Genomic DNA, 15,168 nt, shown 5'->3' with positions numbered 1-15,168 from the left:
CGCAGTCCTGCTTTCTGATTGGCTCCTGCCGAAGGGGCTGTGACGCACCGCGATGGAGCGACGGAGAGAGAACCATAGAGCGCCGCTCGGCGGGCTAGACCGGCGCGGGCAGGGGCGCGATGGGACAGCCCGGGAGGACTGAGGCCGGCGGTGAGCAGGGCGGGCGGTGAACGGGCCGGCACTGGCACCGGCACCGGGAAGGAGTAGCGTGGCTGGGACAGCCCAGCCGAGAGGGCGGGGAGGGACCGGGACCCGGCCCTGCCGGGGGAACCTGCGGGGAACACCCCGGTGCGGCCTCAGCAGCCGGCGGGCCCTGTCCCCCGGCCAGCCCGGGGCGACCCGGCCCGCCGCGCCCGCTCACGTCTCCCCTCGCACCCACGGCAGCGGCACCGACACCGGCGGGAAGGTGATGCGCCAGAGGCCTGGCGGGCCCCCCCAGGGCCCGTCCCGTCCCCCCCTGCCCGGCCGCCTCGCCGCCCGCTCCCCGAGACCCCCCGGCCGCTCGCCGCTGGAGATGAGGGTCCCTCCGCTGTCCGCGTCCGGCCGGAGCCGATGACTCCGTGGCACCCCGGCCCTTCTACCGCTGTACCATGCTCCTGGCAAGGGCCCGGTTGAGGTAAGCGGTGGGTTGAGTCTGACGGGTGCTCCGTGCCGCAGCACCTCGGGGGGGGGCAAGGGGGCTGCCGGGCCTGAAAATGCGTTTCTTCAGCGGTTTATTTACGGTGCCGTTCCCATGTTTGCTGGTGTACGCGTTCAGCGCAGTACCCACGCTTTGAACTAGAGCGCTTACTTCTACAAAAGATTCCCTGGCTAAACGTGAGAAGCACAAGGCTTGATTTAGCTAACACTAAGGGACTTCAGCAGCTGTTGGAATGCACAGCAGTCTGCGAGGTCTTAGCTTTTTTTATAAAGCTATCTAACCGCTTGCCTCTCTCCGGTGTACAGCCTGTCTTTTCCAGCTGACGCAGGCAATACACAGAACTCTGTTCTAAACGGTTGGCGAGAAGAGAAGGGGCTTTGGTTTTTCTTTGTTCGCAGCTGGCAACTTTCAGCCAACACAATTGACAGAAGGGCTTCCTAGGGCCAGTCTGAAGTCTTGAGTTATTCTCCCCCAAGAGACAGGTTGTTAGCATGGGACAAATTCTCAATATTTTATCCGTTGCTGAGGGATCAGAATCTCAGATACTGAGGCAGCCACAAGATCAATTTCACAAGATTAATGTGGCACTGAGAACATTAATTTGTACGTAATGCCTGGGTACCTTAGCCACAATGCGCTCTCACTTGCTTACATACCTCTCCAGTTTCAGAGGCTCCCATCTTCTTGCGCACTCCAATTCTCCATATGCTCCAGCAGTTGCTTTTGTCCAACTAGTGGATTCTCATTTAAACCGGACTTGCATAAGAGACTCTGAAAACCAGCCACTGCTGCACTCCACACGGTCGGGCACCTGTCTACCTCACTCGCCAGCTGAAGTTGTGCGAACGTTTCACACGTCCGCCTGCTTGCGTCAGCAGCTCCGAGATGAACCTCCACCCCACCGAAGTACTGTAAACCAGGGTACTCAGCCTGCTAAAACTCCAACAAAACAAGTCATAGAGAGTCCCGTGGGCAAAAAGTCTTTACGCCAAAAAATTGTGGATGAACTGAAACATTATTACAATGGATTCCACTTGCTTTGGATTGACACCAAGGTGGCTGCCAGGATGGTGTGGAGGCTGTTACACGGTCAGATCCTCACTAGGAGGGAGAGACGAAGGGTAAGTGCCAGACATACGAACACCTTGCTAAAAAGATGCTTTAAGAGGCTTGCTGTAATGAAAGAATTTTAACCGCTCTGTTTCCACACTTTTGGAACACATTTTTTTGTGTGTCTGGCTGAATAGTAATATCTGCTGTGCTCTTCTCTGTACAGTTGCTGAGAACTTGTGCAGATCTCTTCCGGCTGGTGCCCTTCCTGGTGTTTGTCATTGTCCCCTTCATGGAATTTCTGTTACCTGTGTTCTTGAAACTCTTCCCTGAAATGCTGCCCTCGACGTTTGAGACAGAGTCAAAAAAGGTTTGTGTCCTTTCTGAAGATGTAGACTGTGCACTCCAGCTCAGTAGAACATGTGTACAGCTGCATAAAGAGCTGTTGTTTCCTGCCTGCTGCTGTAAATGAGTATCAGCCTCACACACACGTCTAGGTCAGACATTCCTAGCTTATTCCTATACAGGACAGCAGAATTTGAAGACTGTGTTGTAAACAGTGATTGGTAGGAAAGTGCGCAGCAATTTCGTTTTCTACACTAACCAAAGCCTGTTTGCTTTCAGTACTGAAGTCTTACTTCATCTCTTTCCCAGAATCCCCTCCCTTCTGATTTTCAAGTGGAATTTCTAATTGTTTTATTTCCTAAATGAAGGAAGAAAAGCAGAAAAAGAAATTAAATGCAAAGCTGGAATTAGCAAAGTTCCTGCAGGAGACCGTTGCAGAGATGGCCAAAAGGAACAAAGCAGATACAGGACAAGGAAAACAATTCTCTTCTTACGTGCACCAGGTAAAATGGGCTGCGCTGGGGATGACAGCAACAGTAGTTACACCAGTTTAGTGCTGTCATTTTGGGCAGAGAATATGGGATTTATACAAAGATTGCAGAGAGTTTTGACAGCACAGAGCTGTCAGGTGTTACTTTTCACTGGATACATTCTTGCAGCTAATACCCTACTGACACTAGCTTTTGACCCCATCTGTCAGACCAGCAATTTCATCCTGGAACAATAGTGAAAGTTTTACCCTGTGAAATCCTTTAAGTGGCCACTTAAGAGCACTGCTTCACTTTGGCCTTTTAACTGTATCATTTTGTTTCCATCCAGAGATACAAATACCAGCCTGAGAAACAGGAAGGGCTTCTTCCTTAGAGGAGGAAGAGGATTCACAAACTGTGATTCTCTTCAGGTTTGGCTTTTGCCCTGATGCCTGTGCTTTGTTTAGATTCGTCACACCGGCCATCAGCCCAGTACCCAGGAGATCGTACGCTTCTCCAAGCTCTTTGAGGATGAGCTGACCCTGGAACACTTGGAACGGCCGCAGTTGGTAGCTCTTTGCAAATTGCTTGAGCTGCAGCCCATTGGCACCAACAATCTGCTCCGCTTTCAGCTGCTGCTGAGACTCAGAACTATCAAGGCAGACGATGAAGTAAGTTTAAAATAGCACAGATATAACTTCTGTGGTGGAACGCACGCTTTTCGCAATCTCAAGTTCTGCCCTCTGAATCACTGCCTGCTGTACGTAAGGCATGTGTCACAGCCCACACTCCCTCCTCAGACGCAAAGTTAATATTGATGGGAGTTGGATTCTCCTCATGAGAGATTCCAGAAAAAAACAGAATCAGAGTTCATCCTTCTGCACCCTTGCTGCCTTTGGTGAACCCTGACGAGTGTGGCACTGCAGATATTGTCACTTTAGAACACCCTTATATTTTTATTCTGGAGTCATATGAACTTGTGAAAAAGGGAGGTTCCAATTTTGGAATAAATATTGTATGGAAACACCAGATTTTAACCAACTGAATTCAGTATGAGTGTATATTAGTTTATAAAGTGGCTGGATTTATTTAGCCTGGAGGCGGCCAAGGGAGAATCTGCTTGCTGTTTTCAACTGCCTAATGGGGTTATTTAGAAAATGGAACCAGACTTACAGGTGCATAGTGAAAGGACAACAGGTAGCGGTCATAAGTTGCAGCAAGGGAAATTCCAACTTGATAAGAAAAAATATTAAAATCAGTGAGGGGGTAGACAGAGGAACAGGTTGTCTAGAGGTTGTGAAATCCCCATCCCTAGAGAGGCTCAAAGCATAAATGGAAAAGGCTGAGCAATGTAAAGAAACTTTTAAGTCAACCATCTTTTGGACAGGAGGTTGGACTGGGGACATCCACAAGTCCCTTCCAGCCTAATTTTATGATTGTGTAGGAAATGTAATTTGAAATGGTGTTAAGAATCCTATTACGACACAGAAGAAAGACCGGAAGACTTCTTGCTAGTTAAGAGGTGACCAGTACTGAAAGGCATGTGCAACTAACCACAGGTTCAGCTTTAAAGCCTGCAGTCTTGACTCAGGGTCTCAGGGTCACCTGCCTTTGAGTGAATTCTTCAAACCTGTAGGATCACATGTAAAAGTGAAATTCTCAGTACTTGGGGCAGGGGGGAAACAAAATAATCAGGACCAAAGTTTTTCATCCTCTGTAGCTGAAGACTGTCAGCTTTTAAGGACAGAAGAAATTGTCTACAAAGTCAGTTCTGTCTCATCTTTGTATTGGTATGACTTTACGCACATTTACCTAGACAGACAGTTCTTTGGGCTGAAGCTCATCAAGTACGTCAGGGTTTTGGCTTACTCTGTGCCTAGATAGGAACATTCCTTTTCATTTCAGATGATTGCCAAGGAAGGAGTCAGTGGCCTAAGTGTGTCTGAACTGCAGAGTGCGTGCAGAGCCAGAGGAATGCGGTCATTGGGTCTCTCGGAGGAGCAACTAAAGGAACAGCTCAGACAGGCAAGTATGCTTTGGTCTGGTCTTGTTTGACAAGGTTCTCCTAGGACAGAGTGGCATGCAGTGTTCAGATAGAGCAGGCACGATTTCACTAAGAATTAATGCAAGTGTTTCTAGGTGGATCCTCACCTGCATAGCTGAGCATTAAGACATGAAGTATCCAGATTATGTCTTAGACTAAAGAGAAAACCCAAGAAGTAGCATCAGGGCCAGCTAGAAGCAAGATGAAGTGTGGGGGGGTAGAATATGTTTTAAGCTTCTAAAGTAGCCAAGACTTGTAGCAGGGCCAACTCTAGCCTTTTGTAAGCATTCAAACAGATTACAGATACTGCTGTAGATGCTGTATCTCACATAAGCTGTAGGCAATTCGAAGTACTTAGCTTTCACTGTTGGCTCTTTGTCAGCAGTGATGTTGGTAACTCACTAGTAGCTGGAAACTTCCTCTCTAGTGTGTATTTCGTATGGTGTGCTTAACTCTTCAAAACTATTTCTTCTCATTGTGGTAACTTAAAACTGTATTAGCCAAACTCAAGATAGCTTTAAGATCTTTGAGGACAAAGAGTGCTATATAAAAAAGTACTGACATAGAGCCAATATGAAATAACTTTTCCTTCTGTTTTCGCCTAACAGTGGCTGGATCTGCATTTAAAAGAGAATGTTCCACCTTCTTTGCTCCTGCTTTCCCGTGCCTTGTACTTGATAGATATAAAGCCACAATCTGTTCCAGTTCCACAAAATAAGGTGAGTTGTTTGAATAAATCTTTCAGGTTAATAGTTTAACCATTAACACGTTATAGAAATGAAGCCCTGTGATATGAATCTTGTTCTTTGATCCTCCAAGTGGACTGGAGTTATAACTGTGCTGAACTATATGTTCTTCTGTAGATAGGTGAAACTGCTGAAATCATGACATCCGTTCTCGAAGGTCAAGAGACGCTAGTGGATCCTGCCCCCATTGTACAGGGAAGAAAGGTAAGAAAATAGCAGTCTGCAAGTGGGAAAATGAGTGTGCTGTAATCTTTGGGAAGAGCGTGTGAACAAACCTTTCCAAAGCTAGACAAAACCCAATGTTTGACGCCATTGCACAGAGCACATAAGCAATGTATATTCTTGCATTGTGTACATGTTTTTGCCTGAGAGCTTCACAGCTGCATACTCTGGCTTAAGAGACAATGAAAGGGCCCAGAGATCTGCTATGGCACATCTTGTCCTTTTGCTGGAAACAGCTCGTTATTCAATACCATGTTACGGGCCTCCCACAGAGGAGCACTCACAAGCTTCTAAGTTGCTTTATTCACATAAATACAGAGACTTCAATCCACGTACATTTAGCTCAGAGGAAGCCAGTTAAAGGTGACTTGTTTTCAGCAGTCCTAGTGAACTTGGGCTGAGTTGTCCAGGACAAAAAAAGCCAAAATATCTAGAGTAAGAAAGCCAGAGCATATGGTTCTCAGCATAAGGCTGAAGTGAATTGCTTAGATTAGTCCAAGCTGATAAAAGCAGCAACAGAAGTTAAAGGAGAATATTGTGTCTACTGCTAGAAGTATTTCCAAATAGCTCTGTTCAATTGCGTAGGGGAAATGATGGCAATGCCGACATACAGCTTTCACAAACATGGATTGCAGGGAACAGCCTCATTCAGAAAGGAGAAGTGACTGAAGGGGATCTAGCTAGAGCTTTGTTTTCTGAGAGGGTTCTGTGACTTAAAGCTGCTTTTTCCTTAAAGAATGAAGAATTTGTATCTCAGCCAACAGAGAAATTGCCAGTCTCAGAAGTGTCAGTTAAGCCTCCCCCACGAGAGGTAAGCTTTTCAAAATTCTTAGACTTTCCAAAGGAGATAGTTCTTCACACAGCTTGGAGACAGACTGTGAAAATTTGTGCTTCAAGATGGTGTGAATGTGAAGTTCAAGGAGCGACTGGAGGGATTTTGGATGAGAACTACATTGAGGGCTGTTAAATACAAAAATACCATGTGTGACTGAGAGACTGCAGTCAAATCGGGGAAGGTAGCAGACCATTGTGGGGAATTACCAGTATGTCCTTTCCTTGTACTCTTCCGTGATAATCTGCTTTGGACCACTAGGCTAGACCAGCCTTCCCTCAGAACCACCACAGTGTTAAGTGCTATTTTTTATCTGTAAAAGTATTTCTACAGTGACTTGCCTTTCTTTTGCCTATTTTCCTTTGTGAATATTTTATTTCAATTTACCTGCTTATGTATACATCTAGGACATCCACTTAAGGCAAGTTTGGGAGTCCAGACTGACTTTTATCAACAAGAGAATGCTTCTTTACCCTGAAGAACTTTGTTCTTAGTCAGCTGTTATTCTCTATAGCAGCTTCCCATAGTAACTGGGAAGATACCTTCTTCAAAACAAGTTTTGAATGTCAAGAAGCATTTGTATTGGTACTGCCTAAAATCTGTAACTTTCTCTTACACCTAGACTAAAATGGAAGCATCTCAGAGCAGCAAGGCCGGCGCCAATGGAGTCTAGCCTGAAACCAGCAAGGACTGTCATAACAGTGGGAGAGAAGAGCTTTTGTCTCTGCACCTCCTTAAAAAGAAAGAATGACTTTCCAGGAGGCTGCTTTACACAAAAAGGTGTCAGTAGCCCTCAGGGGCTGCTCTATCTATTCCAAGCTTATTAGCAACTAGGCCATGCTAAGGCTATCTGGATGGCACCGGCTTCTCTTTGGTACCAGATCCCCTGCCCCCAACATTTTAACTTATGTTGTAAATATGTTAATAATGACGCTACTGTCTGTGCTGTTACTGAAGAGGTGTTTGTGCTCTTAAGCCTTAGGAAAGGCAGCTTTTCATTGTCATAAAAGCCTGGGTGCAGAATGAGCTAGGCTGGAAGTCCGGTAAAGCCTGTTCTACAGTTTGAAATCCTCTGCAGGAACATACCCACACATCCAGGGCTTGCAGCTTGTCCTGCTGCCGCAGCTTTACAAGCTCAAGCTCTTGATCCTAGTTAGCGTGGTTTAACCAATAACTAGCACACAGAATGACCCGTGTAGCCATTGTATTTCACGGTCGCGTTTGTACCAAGGAGAATAACCACAGCAAAGGGAGGACCATCGCTCTCCTCAGTGGTGTGGTTGAACTTAACTGGTCAGAAAGACTTGTGAACTTGCTGGACAAAAGCAGAGCAGCAAAGAGGACAGCTTCCACTGCGTGAGTGGTTGCATTCATCAGTAAGAGCTGCATCGGGGCCAGACACTGTTATAGAAGGCAGAGACTTGCATTTTTAGGATCTCACTGGGTCCTGTGAGGTGGCAACCTGGGGACCCACACACATTGCCCAAGTCTGATGTCAGACTTCGCTGAACCTCACCAGGCTCAGAACTACGCATCAGCAAGTGCTCTCAGACTTGCTATACTTTACAAAATGATTCTCCACACACTCCAGTGTTGACTGTTTTTTTGGTAGACTCTATAGGAGGATACTGAAAAGCTGTTTTTAGCATTTGTTAATTTTTTACTTTGTCCTATGTAAATGTTCAGAAATTACTCACATTATGGGTTTTAAATATGTATATTTATACTTACTGTAAAATTAAAGTTAGACTTGGTGCTAAGTAGAATGATATGTCTTTTCTAGAGGTCAGACAGCCTTTAGAACAATCCAACTCAAAAAAAGCCAGTCATCTCAAGGTCAGGTGTTATCAGCACTTTAAACACGTGACTTCAGGCTCTTACTAGCAATGCAGAAACAGCTTGCAGAAGACAGCTACCGTCATACTGTGTTCTTAGTTCTGTACCTGCACCCCTGCCTTGTTAGTACAGCCAGTATGTAATGCTGAATATTTGTATTTAGCTGGTGGTTAGTAAATGAGAACAAATTTTATTTCAATAAAATAACCCCGTTGCTCAAGTGTTGCTCTTGCCTCTGCATAGCCCAGATGAGATATTGCTGGCAGCCATTACTTTGCTGATGGGGCTAGAACAGCCTCTGGCTACTTGTCTATTTAACAGAAGCCTTGTCTCCTTGATAACACTGACAGTTGCTGTATTTGAACAGAGCTGGGACCAAACATCTGCAGAGCCCGCTTCGTCTAGAAAAGCATTTCACCCGCTAAAGAGCTGAGTACAAATGTTGTTCAGTGCAAGATTTCACTGGTGTTGAGCACTGAGATTAGTGTGCAGGAGTAAAAGAATGCAAGTAATTTCTGTATTATGGCTAAAGCATGTAAATAGTGAGAGGGAATTCCTAAGTTCAAGGTGAGTTGGAAGAGCTATGCGAGGGAAAAGTCTCCCTGTTTTAAAGCACACAAACTGGGCTTGCAGAGCCAGCCTAGTTCACTAAACCGTATCAAAACAAGAGTGTCACAGACAGGAGGAAAGTTAGTATTTTTGATGAGGTAAGGAAGCTCGGTGTAACCGTGGATGGGATTTCTTGAAGTGCAAAAGAAAAGAAATGGCAGTGAAAAAAAGCTTGAATAACCTATTGCTGTGGGGACTGAGACAACTCCAGCCAAGCCATGCATTTAGGAACTTCTTATCTTCGAGCTCCTTACTGAAGCTGCCGTGTCAATTCAGGCGCCAAAGTTGCATGTGCTTTCATGGAGCTGCATGTGTAGCTTCGAGAGAAGTAGAAAAGCAGGTACCATTAGCCAAAGGGTCACTGCCACAGACCCAGCTCCAGAGACCTGCTCTGATCTGTTTGCAAATGGTATCAGCTATCCAACTGTGGATCCAGAGCTGACTCTGTAGGATGGATGGATAGACTGGCTAATGCTAATGCAATCTGAGGGATGATCCCTGTCCCACGCTAGCAGACACATACAACAGTTCCATGGCCATGGATGATTTTTCCAGCTCTGCCACACTACCCCAAACCCCTGTTCTTTGCCAGCAGTTTACATTACCAAGGCACATGTTCTTCTAGCACAACGTGAAGTTAATTAACCTCCCCACAAGTCATGCAAATAAACCTCCGCCGCTGCTTTCCCTAAGCTGGAAACCACGGCTGGTATCGCAGCAGAGGCCGGGCTATGCCGGGCTCCTACAGGCTCTGCCCGCAGCCCGCCCAGCACGGCTGCCGGCACCTGGACGCCCACCCTTAACCCCTGTCCCGAACACGCGTGGGGCGGGCCGGGCCCCCACCGAGCCACGGCCGCGGGCTGCCAGCCCTCCCAGTGCCACTTCCCACCGGCAGATAGCAGCACCGTCCAGTTCTTTCACCGAAAAAAAACCCAAAATGGGCTTCTCGGAGCGAACACGCCTTGTCTGGGAACACAGCACCCTGCTCGCCCACCCCCAGCCCAGTACATGCCTGGGGTGGCAGTGGGCAGGGCTGTTGACCCATGGCCGGAGAGCCGAGGCTCTGCAGGGCCAGGCCCAAGGCTGCAAAGCCCTTTAAAAACAGATGCAAAAACCTTGCCCGTCCTGCCTGCTCGTACCGCTCTCGGTGGAGCCCCTCGAATTTAAGGCAGGATCCTGCCCGCGGGTATAAGTGTCGGTCAGCAACCAGTATTAAAAACACCGAGATCTTGCGAAGACAAGTCAGACTGGGAACGGCACTGGGACCTCGCTTGCTCTTGCTGCTCCCCAGTATCTGGGGCTACCTGAGCCAGCGTGGAGGGCAGACAGCCCTGTGTGCAGCTCTCCTCCGGCTCACGCCTGGCCAACAGCCCTGTTGGGTTCAAGCTCCAGCTCCCCAAGCAACACATAAAAGCCACATGTACGAGGCGCGTTGCGAGCCCTTTCTCATTTTAAAGAGCTGGCTGCAGCCCTGTAACAACAGAGCAGCACATGGAGAGTCTGGTCCTCGCACGCAACCTTCCAGTAACAAACCAACGTCTGTGTCGGGGAAGGTGAAGTTTGGTTGAGAATTTGTTTGTATTTCCAGGGGCAATTAAGAGCCACAGGAGGGAGCGTTACCCAGAAATGCCCTCTCGACAGAGCCCCTCTGAAGGCACCCATCACCGCTGAGGAATTTCAAATTCCCAGAATCAGCCATTCACTAGCGCAGGGTAATGAAGTGTTTTCAGCACCAACCAGACTTCAAAGGTTTCTGTTTTCTCCATGCCTGCAGCAGCAGCAGCTGAGCTTCAAAGCTCAGACCCCAGCCCTGCTTCCAGACCCGTTCCAGCCAACAGAAGCAAAACAAACCCACTCGGACTTGCGTGCTGCAGAGCCGGCCCCACGCTTTGCAGTGCTGCCCGTGGGCAGGGCAGGCAGGGGGGAGATGCTGCCTGCAATCGGTGGGGCGCAGGCAGGTTGGAGATGGGCTCCCCAAGGCTCCCACGCACATGTGGGCATCACCACCCCGGTTGCTGCTCCTGCAGCCTGCCTGGGAGCCAGTGCCAGAGCCGTGCCCGGCCCCAGGCCCCCCAAAAGCGAGCCCCTGTGCAAGCATCACCAGCACAGACACGTTTCCTCCGCACCTAACCACTACTCTCCTTGCAGCCCATGGAAGCAAGCCTGCCTGGTGCAGCGAGTCCGGCAGGTACCTTCTGCACAGCAGCAACAAGCTCATCTTTCCTCTGCCTCAATGCTGCATCCGACATGGACCAGTGCACCAGCAGCACTAACAGCTGAGCAGGATCAGGCCATCAGTTTCTCGGTGTAAACAATCCAACAGGGACAGGCTTGGAAAAGCTGATTTCGAACCGGTACAAACACTCTGTTGCAAACCTGAGGATGCATGAGCCTGCCTGGTCACGGATTGCAGGGAGGAATATGTACTGCTTTGTTGCAGCAGCCCTCAAGGCTGCGTGCAGCCATGTGCCCGGGCAGGGTAAGCCATGCCACCCCTGGGAAGGGCTGTTAGGGAGAGACAGGAGCACAGAGGAGGAAGGGATTTTCTGTCCTTGCTTCTGGAGCTGTAGAAGCAACACTCTCCTGTTCTCTAACCTGCCTACACGGAGGCGAGTCACTAAAGCAGAATTATCTGGGGTGTCTGAACACCTGACTCTGGGAACAAGAGTTTTGAGTAATAGCACATGCCCACAGCCCTCTGGAGAGGCGAGGGCTGCGCACTGCGTTTCTCAACAGCCAGCAACGGGAGTTAACAGCAGCAGTTCACCAGCAACATTTCCAGAGAAACCCCTGCTGCCAGCAGCTGAGCTATTTGGGCAGAGGCAGGAGCGAGCAGCTGCGGGGAGAAAACCCCTCTCAGCCCATTTCACAGCCTCAGTTACACAAAAAAATAATCCATTCCCTGGAGAACAGCAATATAATAACAAGAGCACACAGCCCCAAAGCTGGGGAACACTTACCGGTGGTGTCCAGGATGCTCTGGGGGCTGCAGGCTATAGGGCAGGAGCCCTTCTCCTGCTCAGGGTTTAAATGGATCCACCTGCCCCCCCAGCACAGGGCTCTCTGGGGGTGGCTCTGCCTCCCCAGGGGCTTCTGGCAGAGCCAGGGGGTCCTGGGGTTGAGGATGGGAGCAGGGCTTTGCTTTTGGAACCATTCCTGCTTTGCAGACAGCGGGGGAGCGGTGGGGGGGGCTCAGCATCCTGGGGTGCACCCAGCCTGGGAACCGGAGGAGACACCCCCCCCGCCAGGGGTCCTGCTCAGAGCACGGCGGTCCTGGGGGGCAGCGGGGGGCTGTGACAACGTGCAAATCACCGACAGCTCATGGGTCAGGTCACCCAGCAAACGAGGTTGATCCTGCCCCCAGGAGAGGGAGAAATGCCTCCATCCTGCCCACACACACTCGGAGCATGGGGGGGGTGTTGCTGGGGCTGCCCCAGGCTGATGTCCCAGTCCCTGGGGAAGGGCTGCTGCAGACCTGCCCCTGTGCACATCTCGGAAGCGCTCCACAGGCCTCGTCCCTCTGGAATGCTCCTCTCTGGGGATGCTGCACGGTTCAACCCCCAACCCTTGGTCTGCCCTGCAGTGATCTGCCCCACGCAGCCAGTGGACTGGCATACCGGGAGATCCACCCGTGGCCACACAGAGGGTTTTTCTCCCCCCTCCTGACCGCTGCAGACCTCTCTGCCCCAGCTCCCAGCACCCAGAGAGGCTGTTTGCTCCTGCCCTGGTACAGATGGGAGTCAGGACTCAGTTGGGGAAGAACAAGCTCCGCCAGCGAGCCCTTTGGCCACGGAGGGGCAAAGATATGTGCCCCCCCTCCCAGGGCTGCTTCGGCTCTGCCAGGCTCGCGGGAAGAGGATGCCAGCCCCAGAGAGAGCCCAGCTGGCACCTGGGGAGCCCACATCACCCCCGAGCTGCTCTGCCTCCCCATCTCGGGGTGGGATCCCCTCCCACCGCTGGGCTCTGCACTGCACGGTGCGATGGCAAGACTGGCCGGGTGACAAGCACCGTGTTATTCTGGCAGCCTGGAAAGTTTTCAGGGTGTTTGGAGAATTTGAGTTGAATTTCAAATTGTCAGGGGCTTTTCCTGTCTTGGTGCAAGAGGTAGGCAGAAAATTACTGAGATAATACCCTTAATTGCCTGCAAACAGGTAATGTTGCCTTGAAAGACTGCCACTCTGATAGTCCTTAAATACATCGTAAGAGAACATCTTACACCACGTAATACAGGTAATGAGGGAAGTCATCTTCTCCCGCCTGGTGTTCCAGGCCTGCGACTGCTCCAACTTCTGAATGCGACTGAACTCTTCCTGGCAGTATTTAGCAACCAGCTAGGGAAGTTTGAGGTTAAATGATCAGGTAATAGCTCCTTCGGTGGCTGCTTTGCCAGCTGGGCTCAAACAGCCCAGAGACGAGCAGCAGCTTTGTCCAAAAGGTCCGGCAGCCCTTGAGCATCATGTGCTGCATGAGAGATGCCTTCTGGCTGGGGATGGGTCCGTCTGCCGGGGTCAGGCGTCCCCCCAGCCCTGCAGCTGTCTGAAACTCACCCACTGCTGCCATTCTTAAATGGGGGGGCTTAAACACAGCATATTTCCTCCGGGTAACCCAAGATCCAGGCGAGCTGCTCAGCTCTGCATCCTTGGCAGCTTCACCGGGGTGTCAGGAGCTGCAAGTTACCCGTCCAAGGCGCAGGAGCATGAGGAAGCCTGTTCTCTGCTGATTTTATGGTCATTAATAGTAATTAACATGGGAAGCAGTAGTTGGCACCTAGGGCCACGGTGGCAACCCAGCCCCGGGGCTCAGCTCAGCCCCTGGCAAGCTCGCAGCAAGCTCGCAGCAAGCCGTCCCCATTGCCTACCTGCTCCCTCTGAGTGCTGACCCCATGCCGGCTGCCAGCGGCTCCCTCGGCATGCTCCTGCCCGGCAGCCCCTGCTCGAGGCAGAGGGAGAGGAGGAGGCTGGCGAGGTGTCCTGGGGCGGGACGAAGGCAGAGCCAGCCTGCGCCTGCTGTGGAGGGAGCAACGCATTCTTCTGCTGAGAGGTTTTGCAGATGGAGAGCGAAGAGGAGCTGGCGGGGAGCCTGCGGCATCGCTTGGGCGCTGCGCTTCGGCCGCCCAGCCGTGGGCGAGCTAAGGGCGAGCTAAGGTGCTCCCCGTGGCCCCGTCCTCCTGGCTGCACTCTGCTGCGACCACGCCACACTGGCGTGTATGCGAGGAGTCACTTCGTGTCTGTTTTCCTCCTGTGGTTTTAATTTAGAAAGATCTGGAAGCTGGGGCTTGCTCTTCCTCGGTTTTCCTGCCGTGACCCCCAGCTGCACAGCAGGGTCGCCAGCTTCGGTGTTTAGCCTGAAAGTGAGCACAAGTTGTGAACAAAGCCACCCTTCTCCGGGGGGGAGCAGGGCACTGGAGCCAGGCAGAGGGGGATGAACCCAGAGCAGTCTTGGGCCACTTACACATCTCTGAACAAACCCATTTTCAGACCAAAAATCCCCCCTGCCCCGCAGCTTCACCCCAGCCCTTGCAGGTCCCTGGCTGCTGCAGGGCTTTCCAGGGTGATGGGGCTCGATCTCCTCCCCCAGCCATGGGCAGCCAGCCCCTGGGCTGGGAGAGGCAAGTCCTTCCCGGGTGGATTTGTACTGCAAAGCTGCAGAGCAGAGCTCTGGTCCCCGATACCCCTCAGCAGGCGCCTGCGGGGGCTGCGGAGCCGGCGGCACGTGCCCAAGTCTTGGCTCTGCCTGGCGTGCCAGGACCCCAGGTGCCTTCCCAGGACCCTCTTACCCCACAGGCACAAAAAGGGGAGAGTCAGCGGTTTTGCTACACGACCCCCGAGCGAGCGGAGGAAACGAACCCAGCAGAGCCCCATAAATTACTGGATTCTGTTCTGCAACATCGGGCAAATTAAACGTTGCAGAGATCCAAAGCCGTGTGTGCTTTGGCGTGGGGAGAGCTTTTCCAGCCGCGCTGGTGCCAAACACCTCTCAGCCCTCCCCTCGACTCGGAGAGCCGGCTCCTCCACCGGTTTATCCTTCCCCTGGGCATCCCCGTGCTATCGCTGCTCCCAGCTTGGAGCTGGGCTTTATGGCATCCATGTCTGTCGCCATCCTGCCAGTGGATGCTGTGCCGGTGTGGGGGCAGCGGCTTGCCCGGGCGACGGGGGGATTTCTGCTGGATGCTGGTAAGAAGCATCTCCCGTGCCACAGCCAGCCTTGGTCCTTGCGTCAGCCTCTTCCCCAGAAAGCTGTTGGGGAAAGATGCACTGGTCAGCACTTTTATAGTAGATTAATATTCAGAGGGAAAAGCACTGATTTAGTGAGGCCCAAGCACAACAAAGGCTGAGATTTATAGCCTCCTGTATTCGAGCACTGCATTCCTAGCA

The 15,168-nt window shown here is 51.0% G+C and overlaps 1 protein-coding gene across 4 annotated transcripts; it reads left to right on the top strand.

Moving 5' to 3' along the window:
• The first annotated feature begins 17 nt into the window (after positions 1-17).
• On the top strand, positions 18-8,405 carry LETM2 (leucine zipper and EF-hand containing transmembrane protein 2). 4 transcript variants are annotated; one of them, XM_069800915.1, is made up of 11 exons: positions 18-150; positions 385-616; positions 1,305-1,761; positions 1,917-2,060; positions 2,404-2,538; positions 2,973-3,176; positions 4,411-4,530; positions 5,158-5,268; positions 5,413-5,499; positions 6,254-6,328; positions 6,972-8,405. In XM_069800915.1, the coding sequence occupies exons 2-11, from the start codon at positions 591-593 to the stop codon at positions 7,020-7,022; spliced, it is 1,410 nt and encodes a 469-aa protein (XP_069657016.1). In that variant the 5' UTR covers positions 18-150; positions 385-590; the 3' UTR covers positions 7,023-8,405. The 4 variants fall into 4 exon arrangements, with proteins under 4 accessions (XP_069657016.1, XP_069657017.1, XP_069657018.1 ...); XM_069800916.1 differs by having other exon boundaries at positions 61-166; positions 407-616; XM_069800914.1 differs by lacking the exon at positions 18-150 and having other exon boundaries at positions 185-616.
• The last annotated feature ends 6,763 nt before the right edge of the window (positions 8,406-15,168 follow it).

Source organism: Haliaeetus albicilla, chromosome 13 (assembly GCF_947461875.1).
Source record: "Haliaeetus albicilla chromosome 13, bHalAlb1.1, whole genome shotgun sequence".
Taxonomy (NCBI): Eukaryota; Metazoa; Chordata; class Aves; order Accipitriformes; family Accipitridae; genus Haliaeetus; species Haliaeetus albicilla.
The sequence above is the reverse complement of the archived record's forward strand: the minus strand, read 5'-3'. Positions and strand labels throughout refer to the sequence as shown.

Bases quoted from the DNA above. Each gene is read 5' to 3' on its own strand.
- LETM2 (XM_069800915.1), top strand. From the start codon at position 591: ATGCTCCTGGCAAGGGCCCGGTTGAG. The intron at 2,061-2,403 runs GTTTGTGTCCTT...TCCTAAATGAAG, and splicing joins TTGAGACAGAGTCAAAAAAG to GAAGAAAAGCAGAAAAAGAA. The intron at 3,177-4,410 runs GTAAGTTTAAAA...TTTTCATTTCAG, and splicing joins CTATCAAGGCAGACGATGAA to ATGATTGCCAAGGAAGGAGT.